The sequence below is a fragment of the Watersipora subatra genome, chromosome 1 (genome assembly GCF_963576615.1).
Source record: "Watersipora subatra chromosome 1, tzWatSuba1.1, whole genome shotgun sequence".
NCBI classification, from domain to species: Eukaryota; Metazoa; Bryozoa; class Gymnolaemata; order Cheilostomatida; family Watersiporidae; genus Watersipora; species Watersipora subatra.
Genome location: NC_088708.1, coordinates 38950872 through 38972735, shown reverse-complemented (window position 1 = coordinate 38972735; position 21864 = coordinate 38950872). Strand labels below are relative to the sequence as shown.

At 35.6% G+C, this 21864-nt stretch overlaps 1 protein-coding gene across 1 annotated transcript in view; it reads right to left on the bottom strand.

The window, feature by feature from the left end:
* LOC137387407 (low-density lipoprotein receptor-related protein 1B-like) overlaps nucleotides 1-21864 on the bottom strand; it is a 114825-nt gene that overhangs the window by 78094 nt on the left and 14867 nt on the right. The window contains 13 exon segments of the mRNA XM_068073825.1: nucleotides 5386-5535; nucleotides 6502-6649; nucleotides 11571-11805; nucleotides 12193-12382; nucleotides 13135-13398; nucleotides 14072-14351; nucleotides 15024-15247; nucleotides 17350-17584; nucleotides 18256-18515; nucleotides 18700-18922; nucleotides 19771-19967; nucleotides 20482-20581; nucleotides 20809-21026. Of these exon segments, the coding sequence (XP_067929926.1) occupies nucleotides 5386-5535; nucleotides 6502-6649; nucleotides 11571-11805; nucleotides 12193-12382; nucleotides 13135-13398; nucleotides 14072-14351; nucleotides 15024-15247; nucleotides 17350-17584; nucleotides 18256-18515; nucleotides 18700-18922; nucleotides 19771-19967; nucleotides 20482-20581; nucleotides 20809-21026 (2724 nt within the window).

The window sequence follows — 21864 nt, the reverse complement described above, 5'->3', positions numbered from 1 at the left end:
TGCTGCTAGAGACTCACTAGAACTTATATAATAAAAAGCTAGTATACAATTGATATAGATATGCTGCTAGAGACTCACTAGAGCTTATATAATAAAAAGCTAGTATACAATTGATATAGATACGCTGCTAGAGACTCACTAGAACTTATATAATAAAAAGCTAGTATACAATTGATATAGATATGCTGCTAGAGACTCACTAGAACTTATATAATAAAAAGCTAGTATACAATTGATATAGATACGCTGCTAGAGACTCACTAGAACTTATATAATAAAAAGCTAGTATACAATTGATATAGATATGCTGCTAGAGACTCACTAGAACTTATATAATAAAAAGCTAGTATACAATTGACATAGATATGCTGCTAGAGACTCACTAGAACATATATAATAAAAAACTAGTATACAATTGATATAGATATGCTGCTAGAGACTCACTAGAGCTTATATAATAAAAAGCTAGTATACAATTGATATAGATACGCTGCTAGAGACTCACTAGAACATATATAATAAAAAACTAGTATACAATTGATATAGATATGCTGCTAGAGACTCACTAGAACTTATATAATAAAAAGCTAGTATACAATTGATATAGATACGCTGCTAGAGACTCACTAGAACTTATATAATAAAAAGCTAGTATACAATTGATATAGATATGCTGCTAGAGACTCACTAGAACTTATATAATAAAAAGCTAGTATACAATTGATATAGATACGCTGCTAGAGACTCACTAGAACTTATATAATAAAAAGCTAGTATACAATTGATATAGATATGCTGCTAGAGACTCACTAGAACTTATATAATAAAAAGCTAGTATACAATTGATATAGATATGCTGCTAGAGACTCACTAGAACTTATATAATAAAAAGCTAGTATACAATTGATATAGATATGCTGCTAGAGACTCACTAGAACTTATATAATAAAAAGCTAGTATGCAATTGATATAAATATGCTGCTAGAGACTCACTAGAGCTTATATAATAAAAAGCTAGTATACAATTAATATAGATATGCTGCTAGAGACTCACTAGAGCTTATATAATAAAAAGCTAGTATACAATTGATATAGATACGCTGCTAGAGACTCACTAGAGCATATATAATAAAAAACTAGTATACAATTGATATAGATATGCTGCTAGAGACCCACTAGAACATATATAATAAAAAACTAGTATACAATTGATATAGATATGCTGCTAGAGACTCACTAGAACTTATATAATAAAAAGCTAGTATACAATTGATATAGATATGCTGCTAGAGACCCACTAGAACATATATAATAAAAAACTAGTATACAATTGATATAGATATGCTGCTAGAGACTCACTAGAACTTATATAATAAAAAGCTAGTATACAATTGATATAGATATGCTGCTAGAGACTCACTAGAACTTATATAATAAAAAGCTAGTATACAATTGATATAGATATGCTGCTAGAGACTCACTAGAACTTATATAATAAAAAGCTAGTATGCAATTGATATAGATATGCTGCTAGAGACTCACTAGAGCTTATATAATAAAAAGCTAGTATACAATTGATATAGATACGCTGCTAGAGACTCACTAGAACATATATAATAAAAAGCTAGTATACAATTGATATAGATATGCTGCTAGAGACTCACTAGAACTTATATAATAAAAAGCTAGTATGCAATTGATATAAATATGCTGCTAGAGACTCACTAGAGCTTATATAATAAAAAGCTAGTATACAATTGATATAGATATGCTGCTAGAGACTCACTAGAACTTATATAATAAAAAACTAGTATACAATTGATATAGATACGCTGCTAGAGACTCACTAGAACTTATATAATAAAAAGCTAGTATACAATTGATATAGATATGCTGCTAGAGACTCACTAGAGCTTATATAATAAAAAGCTAGTATACAATTGATATAGATATGCTGCTAGAGACTCACTAGAACTTATATAATAAAAAGCTAGTATACAATTGATATAGATATGCTGCTAGAGACTCACTAGAACTTATATAATAAAAAGCTAGTATACAATTGATATAGATATGCTGCTAGAGACTCACTAGAACTTATATAATAAAAAGCTAGTATACAATTGATATAGATACGCTGCTAGAGACTCACTAGAACATATATAATAAAAAACTAGTATACAATTGATATAGATACGCTGCTAGAGACTCACTAGAACTTATATAATAAAAAGCTAGTATACAATTGATATAGATATGCTGCTAGAGACTCACTAGAGCTTATATAATAAAAAGCTAGTATACAATTGATATAAATACGCTGCTAGAGACTCACTAGAGCTTATATAATAAAAAGCTAGTATACAATTGATATAGATACGCTGCTAGAGACTCACTAGAACATATATAATAAAAAACTAGTATACAATTGATATAGATACGCTGCTAGAGACTCACTAGAACTTATATAATAAAAAGCTAGTATACAATTGATATAGATATGCTGCTAGAGACTCACTAGAACTTATATAATAAAAAGCTAGTATACAATTGATATAGATATGCTGCTAGAGACTCACTAGAGCTTATATAATAAAAAGCTAGTATACAATTGATATAGATATGCTGCTAGAGACTCACTAGAGCTTATATAATAAAAAGCTAGTATACAATTGATATAGATATGCTGCTAGAGACTCACTAGAGCTTATATAATAAAAAGCTAGTATACAATTGATATAGATACGCTGCTAGAGACTCACTAGAACATATATAATAAAAAACTAGTATACAATTGATATAGATATGCTGCTAGAGACTCACTAGAGCTTATATAATAAAAAACTAGTATACAATTGATATAGATATGCTGCTAGAGACTCACTAGAACTTATATAATAAAAAGCTAGTATACAATTGATATAGATATGCTGCTAGAGACTCACTAGAGCTTATATAATAAAAAACTAGTATACAATTGATATAGATATGCTGCTAGAGACCCACTAGAACATATATAATAAAAAACTAGTATACAATTGATATAGATACGCTGCTAGAGACTCACTAGAACTTATATAATAAAAAGCTAGTATACAATTGATATAGATATGCTGCTAGAGACTCACTAGAGCTTATATAATAAAAAGCTAGTATACAATTGATATAGATATGCTGCTAGAGACTCACTAGAGCTTATATAATAAAAAGCTAGTATACAATTGATATAGGTACGCTGCTAGAGACTCACTAGAACTTATATAATAAAAAGCTAGTATGCAATTGATATAAATATGCTGCTAGAGACTCACTAGAGCTTATATAATAAAAAGCTAGTATACAATTGACATAGATACGCTGCTAGAGACTCACTAGAACTTATATAATAAAAAGCTAGTATACAATTGATATAGATATGCTGCTAGAGACTCACTAGAGCTTATATAATAAAAAGCTAGTATACAATTGATATAGATACGCTGCTAGAGACTCACTAGAGCTTATATAATAAAAAGCTAGTATACAATTGATATAGATATGCTGCTAGAGACTCACTAGAACTTATATAATAAAAAGCTAGTATACAATTGATATAGATATGCTGCTAGAGACTCACTAGAACTTATATAATAAAAAGCTAGTATACAATTGATATAGATACGCTGCTAGAGACTCACTAGAACTTATATAATAAAAAGCTAGTATACAATTGATATAGATATGCTGCTAGAGACCCACTAGAACATATATAATAAAAAACTAGTATACAATTGATATAGATACGCTGCTAGAGACTCACTAGAGCTTATATAATAAAAAACTAGTATACAATTGATATAGATATGCTGCTAGAGACTCACTAGAACTTATATAATAAAAAGCTAGTATACAATTGATATAGATATGCTGCTAGAGACTCACTAGAACTTATATAATAAAAAGCTAGTATACAATTGATATAGATATGCTGCTAGAGACTCACTAGAGCTTATATAATAAAAAGCTAGTATACAATTGATATAGATATGCTGCTAGAGACTCACTAGAGCTTATATAATAAAAAGCTAGTATACAATTGATATAGATACGCTGCTAGAGACTCACTAGAACTTATATAATAAAAAGCTAGTATACAATTGATATAGATACGCTGCTAGAGACTCACTAGAGCTTATATAATAAAAAGCTAGTATACAATTGATATAGATATGCTGCTAGAGACTCACTAGAACTTATATAATAAAAAGCTAGTATACAATTGATATAGATACGCTGCTAGAGACTCACTAGAGCTTATATAATAAAAAGCTAGTATACAATTGATATAGATACGCTGCTAGAGACTCACTAGAACTTATATAATAAAAAGCTAGTATACAATTGATATAGATATGCTGCTAGAGACTCACTAGAGCTTATATAATAAAAAACTAGTATACAATTGATATAGATATGCTGCTAGAGACCCACTAGAACATATATAATAAAAAGCTAGTATACAATTGATATAGATATGCTGCTAGAGACTCACTAGAGCTTATATAATAAAAAGCTAGTATACAATTGATATAGGTACGCTGCTAGAGACTCACTAGAACTTATATAATAAAAAGCTAGTATGCAATTGATATAAATATGCTGCTAGAGACTCACTAGAGCTTATATAATAAAAAGCTAGTATACAATTGACATAGATACGCTGCTAGAGACTCACTAGAACTTATATAATAAAAAGCTAGTATACAATTGATATAGATATGCTGCTAGAGACTCACTAGAGCTTATATAATAAAAAGCTAGTATACAATTGATATAGATACGCTGCTAGAGACTCACTAGAGCTTATATAATAAAAAGCTAGTATACAATTGATATAGATATGCTGCTAGAGACTCACTAGAACTTATATAATAAAAAGCTAGTATACAATTGATATAGATATGCTGCTAGAGACTCACTAGAACTTATATAATAAAAAGCTAGTATACAATTGATATAGATACGCTGCTAGAGACTCACTAGAACTTATATAATAAAAAGCTAGTATACAATTGATATAGATATGCTGCTAGAGACCCACTAGAACATATATAATAAAAAACTAGTATACAATTGATATAGATACGCTGCTAGAGACTCACTAGAACTTATATAATAAAAAGCTAGTATACAATTGATATAGATATGCTGCTAGAGACTCACTAGAACTTATATAATAAAAAGCTAGTATACAATTGATATAGATATGCTGCTAGAGACTCACTAGAGCTTATATAATAAAAAGCTAGTATACAATTGATATAGATATGCTGCTAGAGACTCACTAGAGCTTATATAATAAAAAGCTAGTATACAATTGATATAGATATGCTGCTAGAGACTCACTAGGAGCGCATTTCAAATTAGCTGAGCACGTAGCATTTGATTCATCGGATCCATCAACACAGTCATTCTCGCCATCGCAGTGATACACATATGGTATGCATGTGCCCGTACCATTGCACTGAAACTCTGTCTGTTTGCAGCGTCCTTTCTCTACAAGAGTAAAGCATGGCCAGTACTAGCAGCTACTAGTAGCTGGGAATCTCTGATGTTGTGATACGTAACCTTCAGCAACTAGTATCCGGTATCCAGAGACTCCTATGCAGAAACTAGAGAGGCTATTTGCGCAGTTATTATGTATACAAGTGAAGGGAGACTAGAGAAGTGAAGGTTTTTATAATGTATACTCTGGCTACAGCTATGTAAAGGGAAAGAAGGAAAAGAAGCGACTAGACTCACACCAAGGTCCTTATGTACCACGGACAAGCCGCTGCCTAAAACGACATGCTACCTAAAAAGTCATACTATGCATTAAAAACACGAGAGATGCGTGGGAGAGGTGCGCGGGGAGTTGTGCGGGAGAGATGCGTGGGAGAAATGCGCGGGAGAGATGAATGCGAAATGAAAAAAGTTCATGCCCTACATGCCCCAACAGAATGTTTGGCGTATGTTTTCTTAGCAAAATTGCAATGGGTCATGAATATATTTTAACCATAACTACTAATCAAATATGAGTTTAAAGTTGTTCTTTCTTTTGTCAATAGTAACTACAAAAAACTAGAAAACGCTTTATATTACAAGTTGACATTTATAAAATGACATTGAGCTTATGTCAACACTTGTCCAAACCAATAATTCTAAAATGTTTGATAGACAAGTCATGGTATTTCCATTTATACTAGGGCAACGCAGTTCAATGAACCAATTGGGAAGGTGTCAGTTTTGGTCAATTGCTACAGATGCGACCCGCGGTGCTGCTGGGATAGGTATTACTAGTTGTGTGGGCAGACTCATTAGTGTTACTATTATGTCTAAGCTCCTTTGTATCAGAAACAATTACAGATATATCTGCGTTTATTGTCATACTGCTACTCCATACTTAGCTTGGCTGCAGTACTGAAATTATGTTATAACTCATTGAATAATAAAAAAAGATAAATGGACTCTTCTGGCACTTACCGCACAGTGAGATGTCAAATGCAGGACAGGTGTAGGCGAGCTTATGCAGACATATTTGATCACTGGTGAAACATACATAATTGGACTTGTTATAGCATTGATAGTAGAGATCACTGAGACAGGAATAGTGCTTGCAGTTTCCATATATCTGCAAAAGCAGCAAACATGAATAAACAACATGTCACAGTCAATCATTAACACCTAAGAGTTATCAGCCCTCGTGTTAGTCCAGCTGTAATAATATATACACCGAACAGGGGGAGCCTTACGTTGCGCTATAGAAACTGTTGCCCGACAGCAACGTTAGAATTAGATTTTATGGACATACAACATGTTAGTAAGTTGAAGCTATATGAATGCCTTTCATTCAAACTAAAGGCCATCACATTGACATACGTTCAACGAAGAGAGCTAAGAAAAGCACCACTTACATGATGTTAAAACTGTGATTAATTCACATATACAAATCTCCAACAGATCTAAAACAAAGCCTTGCAACAAAAATAATTTGGCTGAAAACAATAGGTGACTAGTTTAAGGTTTCATGACGATCAAGGAATAGAAGGTCGATATGAGTGGGTAATTATAACTTTTTTCACCTCCCTACTGAATGGAGCTATCCTATACTAAATAGTAGTGATGTCTTGATGTTTAAGGAAAGTTACGATGTTTAAGAAAAGTCACGATGTTTAAGGAAAGTCACGATGTTTAAGGAAAGCCATGATGTTTAAGGAAAGTCACGATGTTTAAGGAAAGTCATGATGTTTAAGGAAAGTCACAACGTTTAAGGAAAGTCACGACGTTTAAGGAAAGTCACGATGTTTAAGGAAAGTCATGATGTTTAAGGAAAGTCACGATGTTTAAGAAAAGTCACAATGTTTAAGGAAAGTCACGATGTTTAAGGAAAGTTACGATGTTTAAGAAAAGTCACGATGTTTAAGGAAAGCCATGATGTTTAAGGAAAGTCACGATGTTTAAGGAAAGCCATGATGTTTAAGGAAAGTCATGATGTTTAAGGAAAGTTACGATGTTTAAGAAAAGTCACGATGTTTAAGGAAAGCCATGATGTTTAAGGAAAGTCACGATGTTTAAGGAAAGTCGTGTTGTTTAAGGAAAGTTACGATGTTTAAGAAAAGTCACGATGTTTAAGGAAAGCCATGATGTTTAAGGAAAGTCACGATGTTTAAGGAAAGTCATGATGTTTAAGGAAAGTCACGACGTTTAAGGAAAGTCACGACGTTTAAGGAAAGTCACGATGTTTAAGGAAAGTCGTGTTGTTTACGGAAAGTCACGATGTTTAAGGAAAGTCACGATGTTTAAGGAAAGTCACGATGTTTAAGGAAAGTCGTGCTGTTTACGGAAAGTCACGACGTTTAAGGAAAGTCACGACGTTTAAGGAAAGTCACGACGTTTAAGGAAAGTCACGACGTTTAAGGAAAGTCACGACGTTTAAGGAAAGTCACGATGTTTAAGGAAAGTCGTGATGTTTAAGGAAAGTCATGATGTTTAAGGAAAGTCATGACGTTTAAGGAAAGTCATGATGTTTAAAGAAAGTCACGATGTTTAAGAAAAGCCACGATGTTTAAGGAAAGTCATGATGTTTAAGGAAAGTCACGATGTTTAAGGAAAGTCACGACGTTTAAGGAAAGTCACGATGTTTAAAGAAAGTCACGATGTTTAAGGAAAGTCACGATGTTTAAAGAAAGTCACGATGTTTAAGAAAAGCCATGGTGTTTAAGGAAAGTCATGATGTTTAAAGAAAGTCACGATGTTTAAGAAAAGCCACGATGTTTAAGGAAAGTCAAGATGTTTAAGGAAAGTCACGATGTTTAAGGAAAGTCACGACGTTTAAGGAAAGTCACGATGTTTAAAGAAAGTCACGATGTTTAAGAAAAGTCACGATGTTTAAAGAAAGTCACGATGTTTAAGAAAAGCCATGATGTTTAAGGAAAGTCATGATGTTTAAGGAAAGTCATGATGTTTAAGGAAAGTCACGATGTTTAAGGAAAGTCACGATGTTTAAGGAAAGTCACGATGTTTAAGAAAAGTCACGATGTTTAAGGAAAGTCACGATGTTTAAGGAAAGTCACGATGTTTAAGGAAAGTCACGATGTTTAAGGAAAGTCGTGATGTTTAAGGAAAATCACGATGTTTAAGGAAAGTCATGATGTTTAAGGAAAGTCATGATGTTTAAGGAAAGTCACGACGTTTAAGGAAAGTCATGATGTTTAAGGAAAGTCACAATGTTTAAAGAAAGTCACGATGTTTAAGAAAAGCCACGATGTTTAAAGAAAGTCACGATGTTTAAGAAAAGCCATGATGTTTAAGGAAAGTCATGATGTTTAAGGAAAGTCATGATGTTTAAGGAAAGCCATGATGTTTAAGGAAAGTCATGACGTTTAAGGAAAGTCATGATGTTTAAGGAAAGTCACGATGTTTAAGGAAAGTCACGATGTTTAAGGAAAGTCGTGATGTTTAAGGAAAGTCACGATGTTTAAGGAAAGTCACGACGTTTAAGGAAAGTCACGACGTTTAAGGAAAGTCACGATGTTTAAGAAAAGCCATGATGTTTAAGGAAAGTCATGATGTTTAAGGAAAGTCATGATGTTTAAGGAAAGCCATGATGTTTAAGAAAAGCCATGATGTTTAAGGAAAGTCACGATGTTTAAGGAGAGTCATGATGTTTACGGAAAGTCACGATGTTTAAAGAAAGTCATGATGTTTAAGGAAAGTCACGATGTTTAAAGAAAGTCACGATGTTTAAGAAAAGCCATGATGTTTAAGGAAAGTCATGATGTTTAAGGAAAGCCATGATGTTTAAGAAAAGCCATGATGTTTAAGGAAAGTCACGATGTTTAAGGAGAGTCATGATGTTTACGGAAAGTCACGATGTTTAAAGAAAGTCGTGATGTTTAAGGAAAGTCACGATGTTTAAAGAAAGTCACGATGTTTAAGAAAAGCCATGATGTTTAAGGAAAGTCATGATGTTTACGGAAAGTCACGATGTTCAAGGAAAGTCACAATGTTTAAGGAAAGTCACGATGTTTAAGGAAAGTCACGATGTTTAAGGAAAGTCACGATGTTTAAGGAAAGTCACGATGTTTAAGGAAAGTCGTGATGTTTAAGGAAAGTCACGATGTTTAAGGAAAGTCACGACGTTTAAGGAAAGTCACGATGTTTAAGGAAAGTCACGATGTTTAAGAAAAGCCATGATGTTTAAGGAAAGTCATGATGTTTAAGGAAAGTCATGATGTTTAAGGAAAGCCATGATGTTTAAGGAAAGTCATGATGTTTAAGGAAAGTCATGACGTTTAAGGAAAGTCATGATGTTTAAAGAAAGTCACGATGTTTAAGAAAAGCCACGATGTTTAAGGAAAGTCATGATGTTTACGGAAAGTCACGACGTTTAAGGAAAGTCACGACGTTTAAGGAGAGTCATGATGTTTAAGGAAAGTCGTGATGTTTAAGGAAAGTCACGATGTTTAAGGAAAGTCACGACGTTTAAGGAAAGTCACGATGATTAAGGAAAGTCGTGTTGTTTACGGAAAGTCATGATGTTTAAGGAAAGTCACGATGTTTAAGGAAAGTCACGATGTTTAAGGAAAGTCACGACGTTTAAGGAAAGTCATGATGTTTAAGGAAAGTCACGATGTTTAAGAAAAGCCATGATGTTTAAGGAAAGTCATGATGTTTAAGGAAAGTCATGATGTTTAAGGAAAGCCATGATGTTTAAGGAAAGTCATGATGTTTAAAGAAAGTCATGACGTTTAAGGAAAGTCATGATGTTTAAAGAAAGTCACGATGTTTAAGAAAAGCCACGATGTTTAAGGAAAGTCATGATGTTTACGGAAAGTCACGACGTTTAAGGAAAGTCACGACGTTTAAGGAGAGTCATGATGTTTAAGGAAAGTCGTGATGTTTAAGGAAAGTCACGATGTTTAAGGAAAGTCACGACGTTTAAGGAAAGTCACGATGTTTAAGGAAAGTCACGATGTTTAAGGAAAGTCACGATGTTTAAGAAAAGCCATGATGTTTAAGGAAAGTCACGATGTTTAAGGAGAGTCATGATGTTTACGGAAAGTCACGATGTTTAAAGAAAGTCATGATGTTTAAGGAAAGTCACGATGTTTAAAGAAAGTCACGATGTTTAAGAAAAGCCATGATGTTTAAGGAAAGTCATGATGTTTAAGGAAAGTCATGATGTTTACGGAAAGTCACGACGTTTAAGGAAAGTCACGACGTTTAAGGAGAGTCATGATGTTTAAGGAAAGTCGTGATGTTTAAGGAAAGTCACGATGTTTAAGGAAAGTCACGACGTTTAAGGAAAGTCACGATGTTTAAGGAAAGTCACGATGTTTAAGGAAAGTCACGATGTTTAAGAAAAGCCATGATGTTTAAGGAAAGTCACGATGTTTAAGGAGAGTCATGATGTTTACGGAAAGTCACGATGTTTAAAGAAAGTCATGATGTTTAAGGAAAGTCACGATGTTTAAAGAAAGTCACGATGTTTAAGAAAAGCCATGATGTTTAAGGAAAGTCATGATGTTTACGGAAAGTCACGATGTTCAAGGAAAGTCACAATGTTTAAGGAAAGTCACGATGTTTAAGGAAAGTCACGATGTTTAAGGAAAGTCACGATGTTTAAGGAAAGTCACGATGTTTAAGGAAAGTCGTGATGTTTAAGGAAAGTCACGATGTTTAAGGAAAGTCACGACGTTTAAGGAAAGTCACGATGTTTAAGGAAAGTCACGATGTTTAAGAAAAGCCATGATGTTTAAGGAAAGTCATGATGTTTAAGGAAAGTCATGATGTTTAAGGAAAGCCATGATGTTTAAGAAAAGCCATGATGTTTAAGGAAAGTCACGATGTTCAAATATGCGCAGAATATCACTTACATTTTCTTTGAATGAATAACAGATGCGGACAAAACGGCGCAATAAATTTTGGTGAAATGCGACAGCCGAGACAAAACCAATATTTCATTTTGTCCAGTTTAGTTGGCAACCCGCCATCATGAGCACTAGGCATCTTTTAGGAGGATGATTAACTGATAAATTTAGCACATTCACCTTTTCATCCTCCCCGTGCGGGCACTGCTCCTTGCCGTCACATAGCAAATCAGCGTCGACACACACCGCCGTTTCATTAGAAGAGATCGAGTTACAGTTGAACTGATAAGGACTACAAGGTGATGTCACAGAATCACACTCATCTTCATCTGAGCCATCTGTACAATCCTGGTGGCCGTCACAGAGCTGTGTGAAATGGAGGCATTGAGTATCTTCACGGCACTGGAACCTTGAACTACAAGCAACAGAACTAGAAAGAAACACTTTACAATGTACGAAGCTACGATGAATGTGAAGGATTTTTTGTACGCGAGAATTTATTAGAGCAATGTGTGAGGAAGTCATATCGGGTCCAATCGAGCTCCCTTGGCGACACATGTCTATACCCTCTTACTATACATTATTCTTGACCAAATGTTAAAAGCTCAACAGTAGCTAAATTGTTGGTGTCATTAGTTGCATAACCATTAAATTGTTAAAACCAGTAAATGTCTAATTTTTATTCAGATGTATAAGTAAGACAAAAAATTAAAACACAAGTTACTTTTAACACGGAGACATACTAACTTAGATGAATAAACTGCGCTAAAGCTTCCCTTTGACAACAAGCACCTACTCTTACATGTCAGTGCAGTTGGAGTGACAAGTCCTGTTATCTGTGTGCAAGTAGAAAAACTCAGGACATGCGCAGACAGCCTCGAGACTGTTAGAATTTTCTCTTGGCTTTAGGAGACAGAGATTGGAACATCTGAGCTCATCGCATGGGTTGCTGCCTTTGTAGGTCTGAATTAACTCATGAACAATCCGAACCCCTAAAACAAATTGAAGCTGCGAGGTCAGTCAGTTTTACTCATGAAAGTTTTACTGCTCACACCTGTGATGGCTAATCTGTGATGGCTTATTGTGATGGCTAATCTGTGATGGCTTTTTGTGATGACTAATCTGTGATGGCTAATCTGTGATGGCTAATCTGTGACGGCTTATCTGTGATGGCTTATTGTGATGGCTAATCTGTCATGGCTAATCTGTGATGGCTTATCTGTGATGGCTAATCTGTGATGGCTAATCTATGATGGCTAATCTGTGATGGCTAATCTGTGATGGCTTATCTGTGATGGCTAATCTGTGATGGCTAATCTGTGATGGCTAATCTATATGTTTATTCTGTCTGCAACCATTGCAATAAAATAAATTTTTAGGAGAAACTGAATCAAAAAGAATGATTGAGGTAGACTCAGGTCTGACGCTTAGACTGACAATAGATGTACTAATAGAGGTACTAATAGATATACTAATAGATGTACTAGTAGATGTACTAATAGAGGTACTAATAGATGTACTAATAGAGGTACTAATAGATGTACTAATAGAGGTACTAATAGATGTACTAATAGATGTACTAATAGAGGTACTAATAGATGTACTAACAGAAACAATTGCATAAGAGTAGCCATACACCGAATACCTTCATAGTTCATAAAGCGTATAGCATCATATTTAATCTGATGATCAATAGAAATTAACAGAAAAGCTGCCAGTTTTGGACAATGCAAGGGTAACCTACCCATTGGTCGATGAATAAGAGTTGTAAGATTTTCTATAGGATTGTCCATGTATATGTGCACTCTGTGGATCTGTCGACTGCCCCAGTCCGACCAGTAGAGGGTGCCATCAAACACAGCGAGGGAGAAGATATGATCAAGACCTTTGTTAATGACAATCCTCTTATTGTCGCCATTGAGATCGGTCACCGCTACGTAGTCTAATTTAGCATCTCCGAAGAAAAGTTTTTCAGAAAATGGATCAATGGCAAGAGCGTTGGGCCAGCCTATCACGAGAAAGTGAAAAGATTGATGTCGTCTTACGAGCCACATAGCCTAGGGGAGCTCAAACTTTACAAAATCAATAACTTCTCATCTGTTGGTATCATAGAGACAACTAAGAAATCTTTGACAAGATATTGGTAGCCTCCCAAAACATACACACAGGATTCAATTGAAGGAGCTAAACAGCTGGTCAAACATCAAGCAGTGTTTTTGAGATAGCACCAATAATGTATAATTTACCTTGGTTTTATATAGCTTTAACAGCTTTACAGCTTTAGTTGGCAACCCGCCATCATGAGCACTAGGCATCTTTTAGCAATATAGCTCTATAGCTTTATAGCTCTATAGCTTTATAGTTCTATAGGTTTATAGCTCTATAGCATTATAGCTCTATAGGTTTATAGCTTTACAGTTCTATAGCTTTATAGCTTTACAGCTTTAGCAGAGGACTGTCATGAAACAATACTTATCGTGGTTCCTTTATATCATCTATAATTATGTATATAAATCATAGCTGGAACAAAGCATCAGTTTTAATATTTTAGAGAGAAGCAAGGAAACCAGCAAGCTTCAAGTGGGCAATCCAAAAACCTATGAGCGGCAACTGAAAACTTTGCCAACAGGAGATGGTCCAGGATATTTATAGGTAAACACCGAATGTTTGCGCATCATTACCAATTCCATCAGTGATGATACGAGTGTGTCCAGATCCATCCATACCAACTCGGCCTACATGAGCATCCTGGCCCCAATCTGTGTAGAAAAGGTAGCCTCTGGAAGGCAAAACCTGTAGGCTCCGAGGCTCGCTGATGCCATACAGAAGCACCTTGCGGGATGCGCCATTTAGTTTTGACACTTGTATAGTATTGAGGATGCTGTCACTCCAATACAAATTTTCTCCAATCCAGTCAACAGCCAATCCATCTGGGTGCTTTAGCGTTACAGAATGAAGCACCTACAAATCATGTTCTGAAAGTAATGAATCATCAATTAATGAATTTAAGAAGGTTGACAGATTTAAACCTGAAATACCTCACTCTGACTATTTTACAGGACATGTGACAGCACCAACAGCGAAGGTGTCAATGTATTTATCAGAAACGTTATAGAACCAATTATTTTATTCACAAGTTGCTTCTTTCTCAAGTAGTTCATAATTATTTGTGTGTAAAATGATGATAGATGATCAGCATACAGGTATTCAGTGTACAGATATTCAGTGTACAGATAATCAGTGTACAGATAATCAGTATACAGATACTCAGTATATAGATACTCAGTGTAAAGATAATCAGTGTATAGATACTCCGTGTACAGATACTCAGTGAACAGATACTCAGTATATAGATACTCAGTGAACAGATCCTCAGTATATAGATACTCAGTGTACAGATAATCAGTGAACAGATACTCAGTATACAGATACTCAGTGTAAAGATAATCAGTGTACAGATATTCAGTGTATAGATACTCAGTGTACAGATATTCAGTCTACAGATACTCAGTGTACATCTACTCAGTATATAGATGCTCAGTGTACAGATAATCAGTGTACAGATACTCAGTGAACAAATACTTAGTGTACTACGGATACTGAGTGACCTTAGTGTACCAAAAGTCAACTCGCCTCTTTGCCAGTGCCGTTCATATACATCCTAGAAATGTTATGCACATCAATTGTAACATCTGTCCAGTAAACCATCCTCTCTTTCCAATGATAATCAAGACCGACAGCATTTGCTAAATCTCGAGATAAAAGGATCTGTGAAGCTTCGTTAGTTACTGGATCGATTCGAAGAGAAATATTGCGAATGTAGTAACGGTTTGCTACGAGGAGATAAGCGGGATCACCTGCAACAACAGTTCACAACAGGACACAAGTTGATTTGTAATATGCAGTACACGTACTGCACACGTACGTACACGTATAATACACGTACTTGCAGCTATACTGTAATATGTGCCAACACGTACTTGCAGCTATGCTGTAATATGTGCCCGTGTAATAATAGCAGCTATGGTTCTACCAAGGCTAATGTAATAAGTAACACATCTTACAGAGCATGTCAGTAGCTTAGAGGACTATTACAATACAGTAGATGCTCCTATGACATAGAAGCATCATAGGAGCATCTACTGTATAGCTGTACATGTATAACTGTACACGTATAACTGTACATGTACATTGTATAACTGTACATGTATAACTGTACATGTATAGCAACATGTATTCACGCATAATGCAAAGGGTCACTCAGTACAAGTTCTTAATATTGGTTTGAATAATGAGAGTCCAAAAGCGCCAACAAAGTGCAGAGAATAAGTAGGTGCACAATTATTCAGATATACCTAAGGTTGAATAGTGTAGGTGCTAGAGTGTTGGTCTGCCAAGCTGAATGTCACAAGTTGGAGTATTGTTGAATGCAACATTTTATCCTAAATTCTAACCCAGGCTTCAGACAAACAAACAGACAGACACCACTCTTACTATAGTAAATATACATTTTTGTTTCACTTTATGTTAAACCATTAATCCATTCTATTAATCCTATCTTATTTATGTTTAATCTATAATCTTTATTTTAGACACATATCCATATTAAACCTATCCATTTTTTTTATTCACAGGATAAACCTTGCTGCCAAGAAAAAGGTGAAAAAAATTGATTTAAATTGATATTGAAGGTGTGTGGTCTCGAAACTTAAAGGTTGACTTGCAACGAAATTCACATTACAGTTATTTGATATCAAAAAAATCACCATGTCTTACTCTGCTGTGTTGTAGGTGCAAAGTATGTGGAAATGTAATTACAAGCTCTTAAAAGCTCAAAAACGAAAAGCCGCCGTAGAATGGAATCAGTTTATTTCTCTGACGTTGTCATTACATTTGGTTATTGTCTTGTCACGTGATGTTCTCATGTGAATTGAAAGGCCAATAGAAGCCTCAATATAAAACTTTTCGTAGCACTAGTTTATGAAAAATACTTCGGGTTTTACCGAAGACCCCGTATTAAATATAGATACTCGCTACTTTACAGTTTTGTTTCGGCTTGATCTAATGGTCTAGTCGTAATCTGATCATGTGACCCAATACTTCACAAATAATTTCTGCATCACTTTTCGATTATCACAGGTGACCAACAGGCTCGTCATGATTATCAGACAATGATGTACTCCTTCGAGCTAAAGTTTAAAAATTAAATGAATTTTTAAGGTAAGTTATAAGATATCAGTGCTAAAAGTGAAAGCATTACAATGACGATCAAATTGACGCGTAAGAACAATAGACATGGTTTTATTGAATGCGTGAAGTATATTTGTGAAAATATTTTGACGAATGAGGTTGCATGAAAGTGTAAACAGAAACCATCTTGTACAACTACGTCCCATTTGAGCCGTTTTGGAAAGAGAATCCAAACTGCGGCGGTCTCGTGTGGCTGCGATTAACTGTTTGTTTTTGAGCTTTTAAGAGCTTGTAATCACACTCCCGCATATTTTGCACCTGCAACACAACGGAGTAAGACATGGTGAATCTTTTCATATCAAATAACTTTAATGTGAATTTTGTTGCAAATCAACCTTTAATTAATGTAAAGTAACTGTAATCAAAGACCATAAACCATGTGAAAGCGATAATAAAAGTTAGAACAGTTGTCAATGCAAACTAATAATACTCTAGTTACTGTACAGTCTTTAAATTAAAAAATTAAGGCTAGTTTTTTTCTATTTGAAAGGTCAAAGGGATGAGTTTGGGAAGAACTTAGAATGTTGCAAAGATTAGAGCAGACTTGTGCGATATACGATACGCTGCAGAAGATGCTGCAGACGATGCTGCGGAGGATGCTGTAGATGATGCTGTAGACGATGCTGCAGAGGATGCTGTAGATGATGCTGTAGACAATGTCTCAGACACCTCTTCCATGCCTTCTACTCTTCTACACCTCAGCACTAACCTTTTACTGGTTTACAAGATTTCTTATCTTCTCTGAGTGTGAAGCCTGGAGCACAGCTGCAAAGGTAGCGTCCAGGTGTGTTTAGACATCGCTGTGAACACGGGTTAGAAGTCTCACACTCGTTAATATCGAGACAAGTGCGGTTATCTGACTGCAGCTTGTACCCATCATAGCAGCCACAGTGAAAGTAAACTTTCTCATCTATACAGTGCTGGTTGCAGCCTCCATTCTGTTCCTCACACTCATTTAAGTCTGCGCAAAAGAGAAACTCTGCATAAGAATGTAACTTCACAACTCTGTCGGCATTCATTAAAAGTTTGAACTAGCAACCGTCAGCGGTGCAACCGTCAGCGGTGCAAACTGAAATCTGACAAAACTGGCAGTTTATCTGGATGCTTCCAGTAAAAATTCTTGACTTTGACCTTTTTAAACAGCGCACACAATTCCAACAGCTGATACTAAAACACCTGTTGAGACATAATATGAAAAATACTTTTAGAGCATACGGAGTATCACTTTCTCGTTGCTTTTATATTTTAAAACACGATGAAATTGACAAGATGCTAGATATATAAATGTCGGTTTGGGTTAGAGAAATACCATGCTAGTTGTTATATTGCAACAACCAGTCTTTAGCTTACTATTTAAAATGTTTTTATGATGTTTGAACCGAGTACAATTGATTGGTCTCACAAGAACTCATGAAAACACAGTGGTCTTGCAGCCTATATAAAATTGAATCTGCTGAGTTTTTATGAGTTAGTAGTATGTATAGCTTTTATATAAAATTTGAGTATCAAATATACAGGCTGAAGAAAGCCAAGGATGTGTGTGGGAAATGATAACTCCAACTCGCTATATATGTGAGCAACTGTACGTTTATCTAACAGAAATCAATCTTGCTACAGCATTCTTACTGCAAGCCAGTTCATCAGCGAAGTCGCAATCAGAATTTCCATCACACAACTTTGACTCATTGATACAGGTGCCCAGAGGGCACCTCCACTGCCCGCGTGGGCAAGAACTGTTGGCAGCCTTTGCACAGGTAGAGGCTGCCTCATCGCTGCCATCGGGACAATCTGGCCAGGCATTGCAGTGGTCAGCAAGAGCGATACAGCTTTTGTCAGCGCATGTGAACTCCGTAACAGGGTCACACACCTCGTATGCTACAAGGAGAATAACGTTACAAAAATATCATATCAAAGTATATGAAAAGCATAGCCAGAAAATAGCTATATCCTCAGAAAAGTAGTTATTCCTTTGTGAGACAGCCATTGTCTAACGAGAAAGTGACTCAACATAAATTAATAAGAACCAGCCGATAACTCCAACTTTTACCGCAATACTTACGACAGGAAGCTGCCTCGTCGCTGCCGTCCAAGCAATCCTTGGTTCTGTCACATACAAATGACTGAAAAATGCACTGGCCATTGTCACACATGTGCTCCTCATTCGTACAGTTTGGGAGGAGACAGTTCAGCTCTGGTCTCTCATCCGACTCATCTAGACAGTCGTTCTCACCGTCACACACGAGTAAAGGATTTATACATGATTTCCCATCGAGACACGCAAACTGTAATCCAGAACATTAAGTAAACTTCTTACAGTTTCAGCTTGAGAATTAGAAATTAAGTTAGGAGTATTTCTACAAGCCACTCTGGCTAATCTCTAGGGAGTCTAGCTCATCTGCAATACTAGACACAATTTAGTGCTTTTAAAATATGGCAATCTTTTTACATAATATAGTATAAGGAAGAACAGAAGGCGTGCAAGCACTAAAACACTAGAATATTGCAGAAGCATTGGTTCTGTAATATGCATGACTTTGCAGTGATTCCTAGCGCATAACTAGTTAAGTAGATGATACAATTTTCATATTGTTATCCTCGTGAGTGGACTATAGCTTCCCCTAATCTTCTTTAAACCATTTAAAAACAAATGTCTATGTAACTGACAATTGAAAGTAAAACAAACTACTTGTCTAACATAAATTAACATTTAGGGAAACAAAAGGACAGATAAACTCTCATAGACATGCAGACAGATAAACTCTCATAGACATGCAGACAGATAAACTCTCATAGAAATGCAAATAGGTAAACTTTCATTGACATGCAGACAGGTAAACTCTGATAGACATGCAGACAGGTAAACTCTCATAGACAAGCAGGCAGGTAAACTCCCATAGACACGCAAACAGGTAAACTTTCATTGACATGCAGACAGGTAAACTCCCATAGACACGCAAACAGGTAAACTCTCATAGACATGCAGACAGGTAAACAAACTCTCATAGACATGCAGACAGATAAACTCTCATAGACATGCAGACAGGTAAACTCTCATAGACATGCAGACAGGTAAACTCTCATAGACATGCACACAGGTCCGCTCTCCATGCCTTTAAAAGGACTCCTTTACCTCTGAATTATCGCACTGTTGAGGCTTCAAAGTAGAGCAGCCATTTTCATCCGAGCTATCAGAGCAGTCAGGCCTACCATCACATTTCCATGACATCGGTATGCACATAGAGTTATCACATGCAAAAGCTCCATCAGGGCAGACAACAGAGTTTTCACAACCAACTTCATCAGAACCATCATTGCAATCCAAATCACCTAAAAAAGTTATTAGTATCATAGACAAGGACGTGGTGGTGTGTGATGAAACGGTAGAATAATTTATGTATACAATGCTAATTTAACTTAATGTACATGTACATGTTATTATTTGCAATGATACAGGTTATTGACAAAAACTCCAAGAGCGCAGCTGTACTAGTAGAATCCATCAGACATGATTGCCTGTGAAGTAATTTTTTTTAATTTAATTTTTTCGGGTAATTTCATTATCAAGATTTACTTCCTCTCTGCTGCATATATGGCACTTTTTTCTGAACCAGGTTTATCCTGGAACTAAATATACTGTGACCATCTGCACATGGAATTTGGTAGAGGAGCGATTGTGGATGTCCATCTTAACACCACCAATAGTCCTTCTGTTATTACAACTCCTGACCTGCTGATTATATGCCAGTGCCCCAACCACTGGACTATGCTTCAGCGGTTAGTGCACTGGTTCATATGCGGTTATATCCGCCAATAACCTCTACAAGTGGATTAAACACCTTACCATCACATCTCCATATCTTGATGATGCACTGCCTTGGATGGTTGACTTGTGACTCAGTACCGCTACATGCCCACTCATCCGTCCCTATGCAGTCATTCGACTAAAATACATAAGTTTGAGATGGTTACCTTGACCTTTCCCTTGACCTCTTGCGACGAGATGAAATACTACAAAAAAATTAAAAGTGAACAAATACTAGTGTTTATACCAGTGACTAGTACTAGTGACTAGTACTAGTGACTAGTACTAGTGACTAGTACTAGTGACTAGTACTAATGACTAGTACTAGTGACTAGTACTAGTGACTAATACTAGTGACAACTGCACCTTATCGCAATCTACTTCATCAGAATTGTCCCAGCAGTCGTTATGGCCGTCGCACTTCCATTCATCTATGATGCAGACAGGTGTGTTGGCACACTTTGTACCATTCTTAAAGTATCCATAAAACGGGTTGTTAAACTGGGAGCAATCGATGACAGCCGTCTGGGTGGTGTTACAGTGAGGGGGCAACTCATCAGACTTATCCCAGCAGTGGGGAACACCTATAAATTAATAATCCATTTAGATTTCTTAAATTTGCTAGACTCAGATGTATATCTGAAAGTACAAATATCTGTACTCAAATAAAACCCGCTACTAATGTTGTTTGTAAAATAAAACCTTGGCATGGCTTACTTCTTCTGGAGAAGTTGAAATATTATTAATGCCATAACTACCAAAAACAACTAAACTAACTGAGAATACTGATGCAGCTACTCCCACATTTTAAGGAAACAGCACAGCTATATTAATGTAATAATTTGCATAATAATCTCCATGTCAGCATCTGAACTAATAAAATGTCTAAAACAAAACCAACAAAAGGATAAGAATTTCGCGAATAGATGCTTAAAATGACAAATACATGGTCAACTCTAAATAATAGCCAAAAGCTGAGTCTAAACACATCACATTGCTATGTATAGCAGCAAGCAAGACATAGAGTTAACATAGAGTTAACATGGCACATGTTCTCCAAGGAATCAAGTGGTCAGCATAAAAGAATGTTCAGCAGCGTGTGTACAAAAGTTAGCAAAAGTTGGAGCTACAAAAATCACTTGCTGTATGAATAGCTAAAGAAACGCTCCTAGATGTTTGCACTGTGGAAGTCGAGATTGAAGAGAATAGCTCAGCGTACACATGTTATTACTATGCCTTCTGTTCTCTTTATGAATTATGTTTCATTCAACACCAAACAGACTCGCAATGATCAAGCTACTGACTGACAAAGTAAATTGTGTTGTGGGTAAGTTGTTGTATATTGTGGGTAAGTTGGTGTACGTTGTGGGTAAGTTGTTGTATGTTGTGGGTAAGTTGTTGTATGTTGCGGGTAAGTTGTTG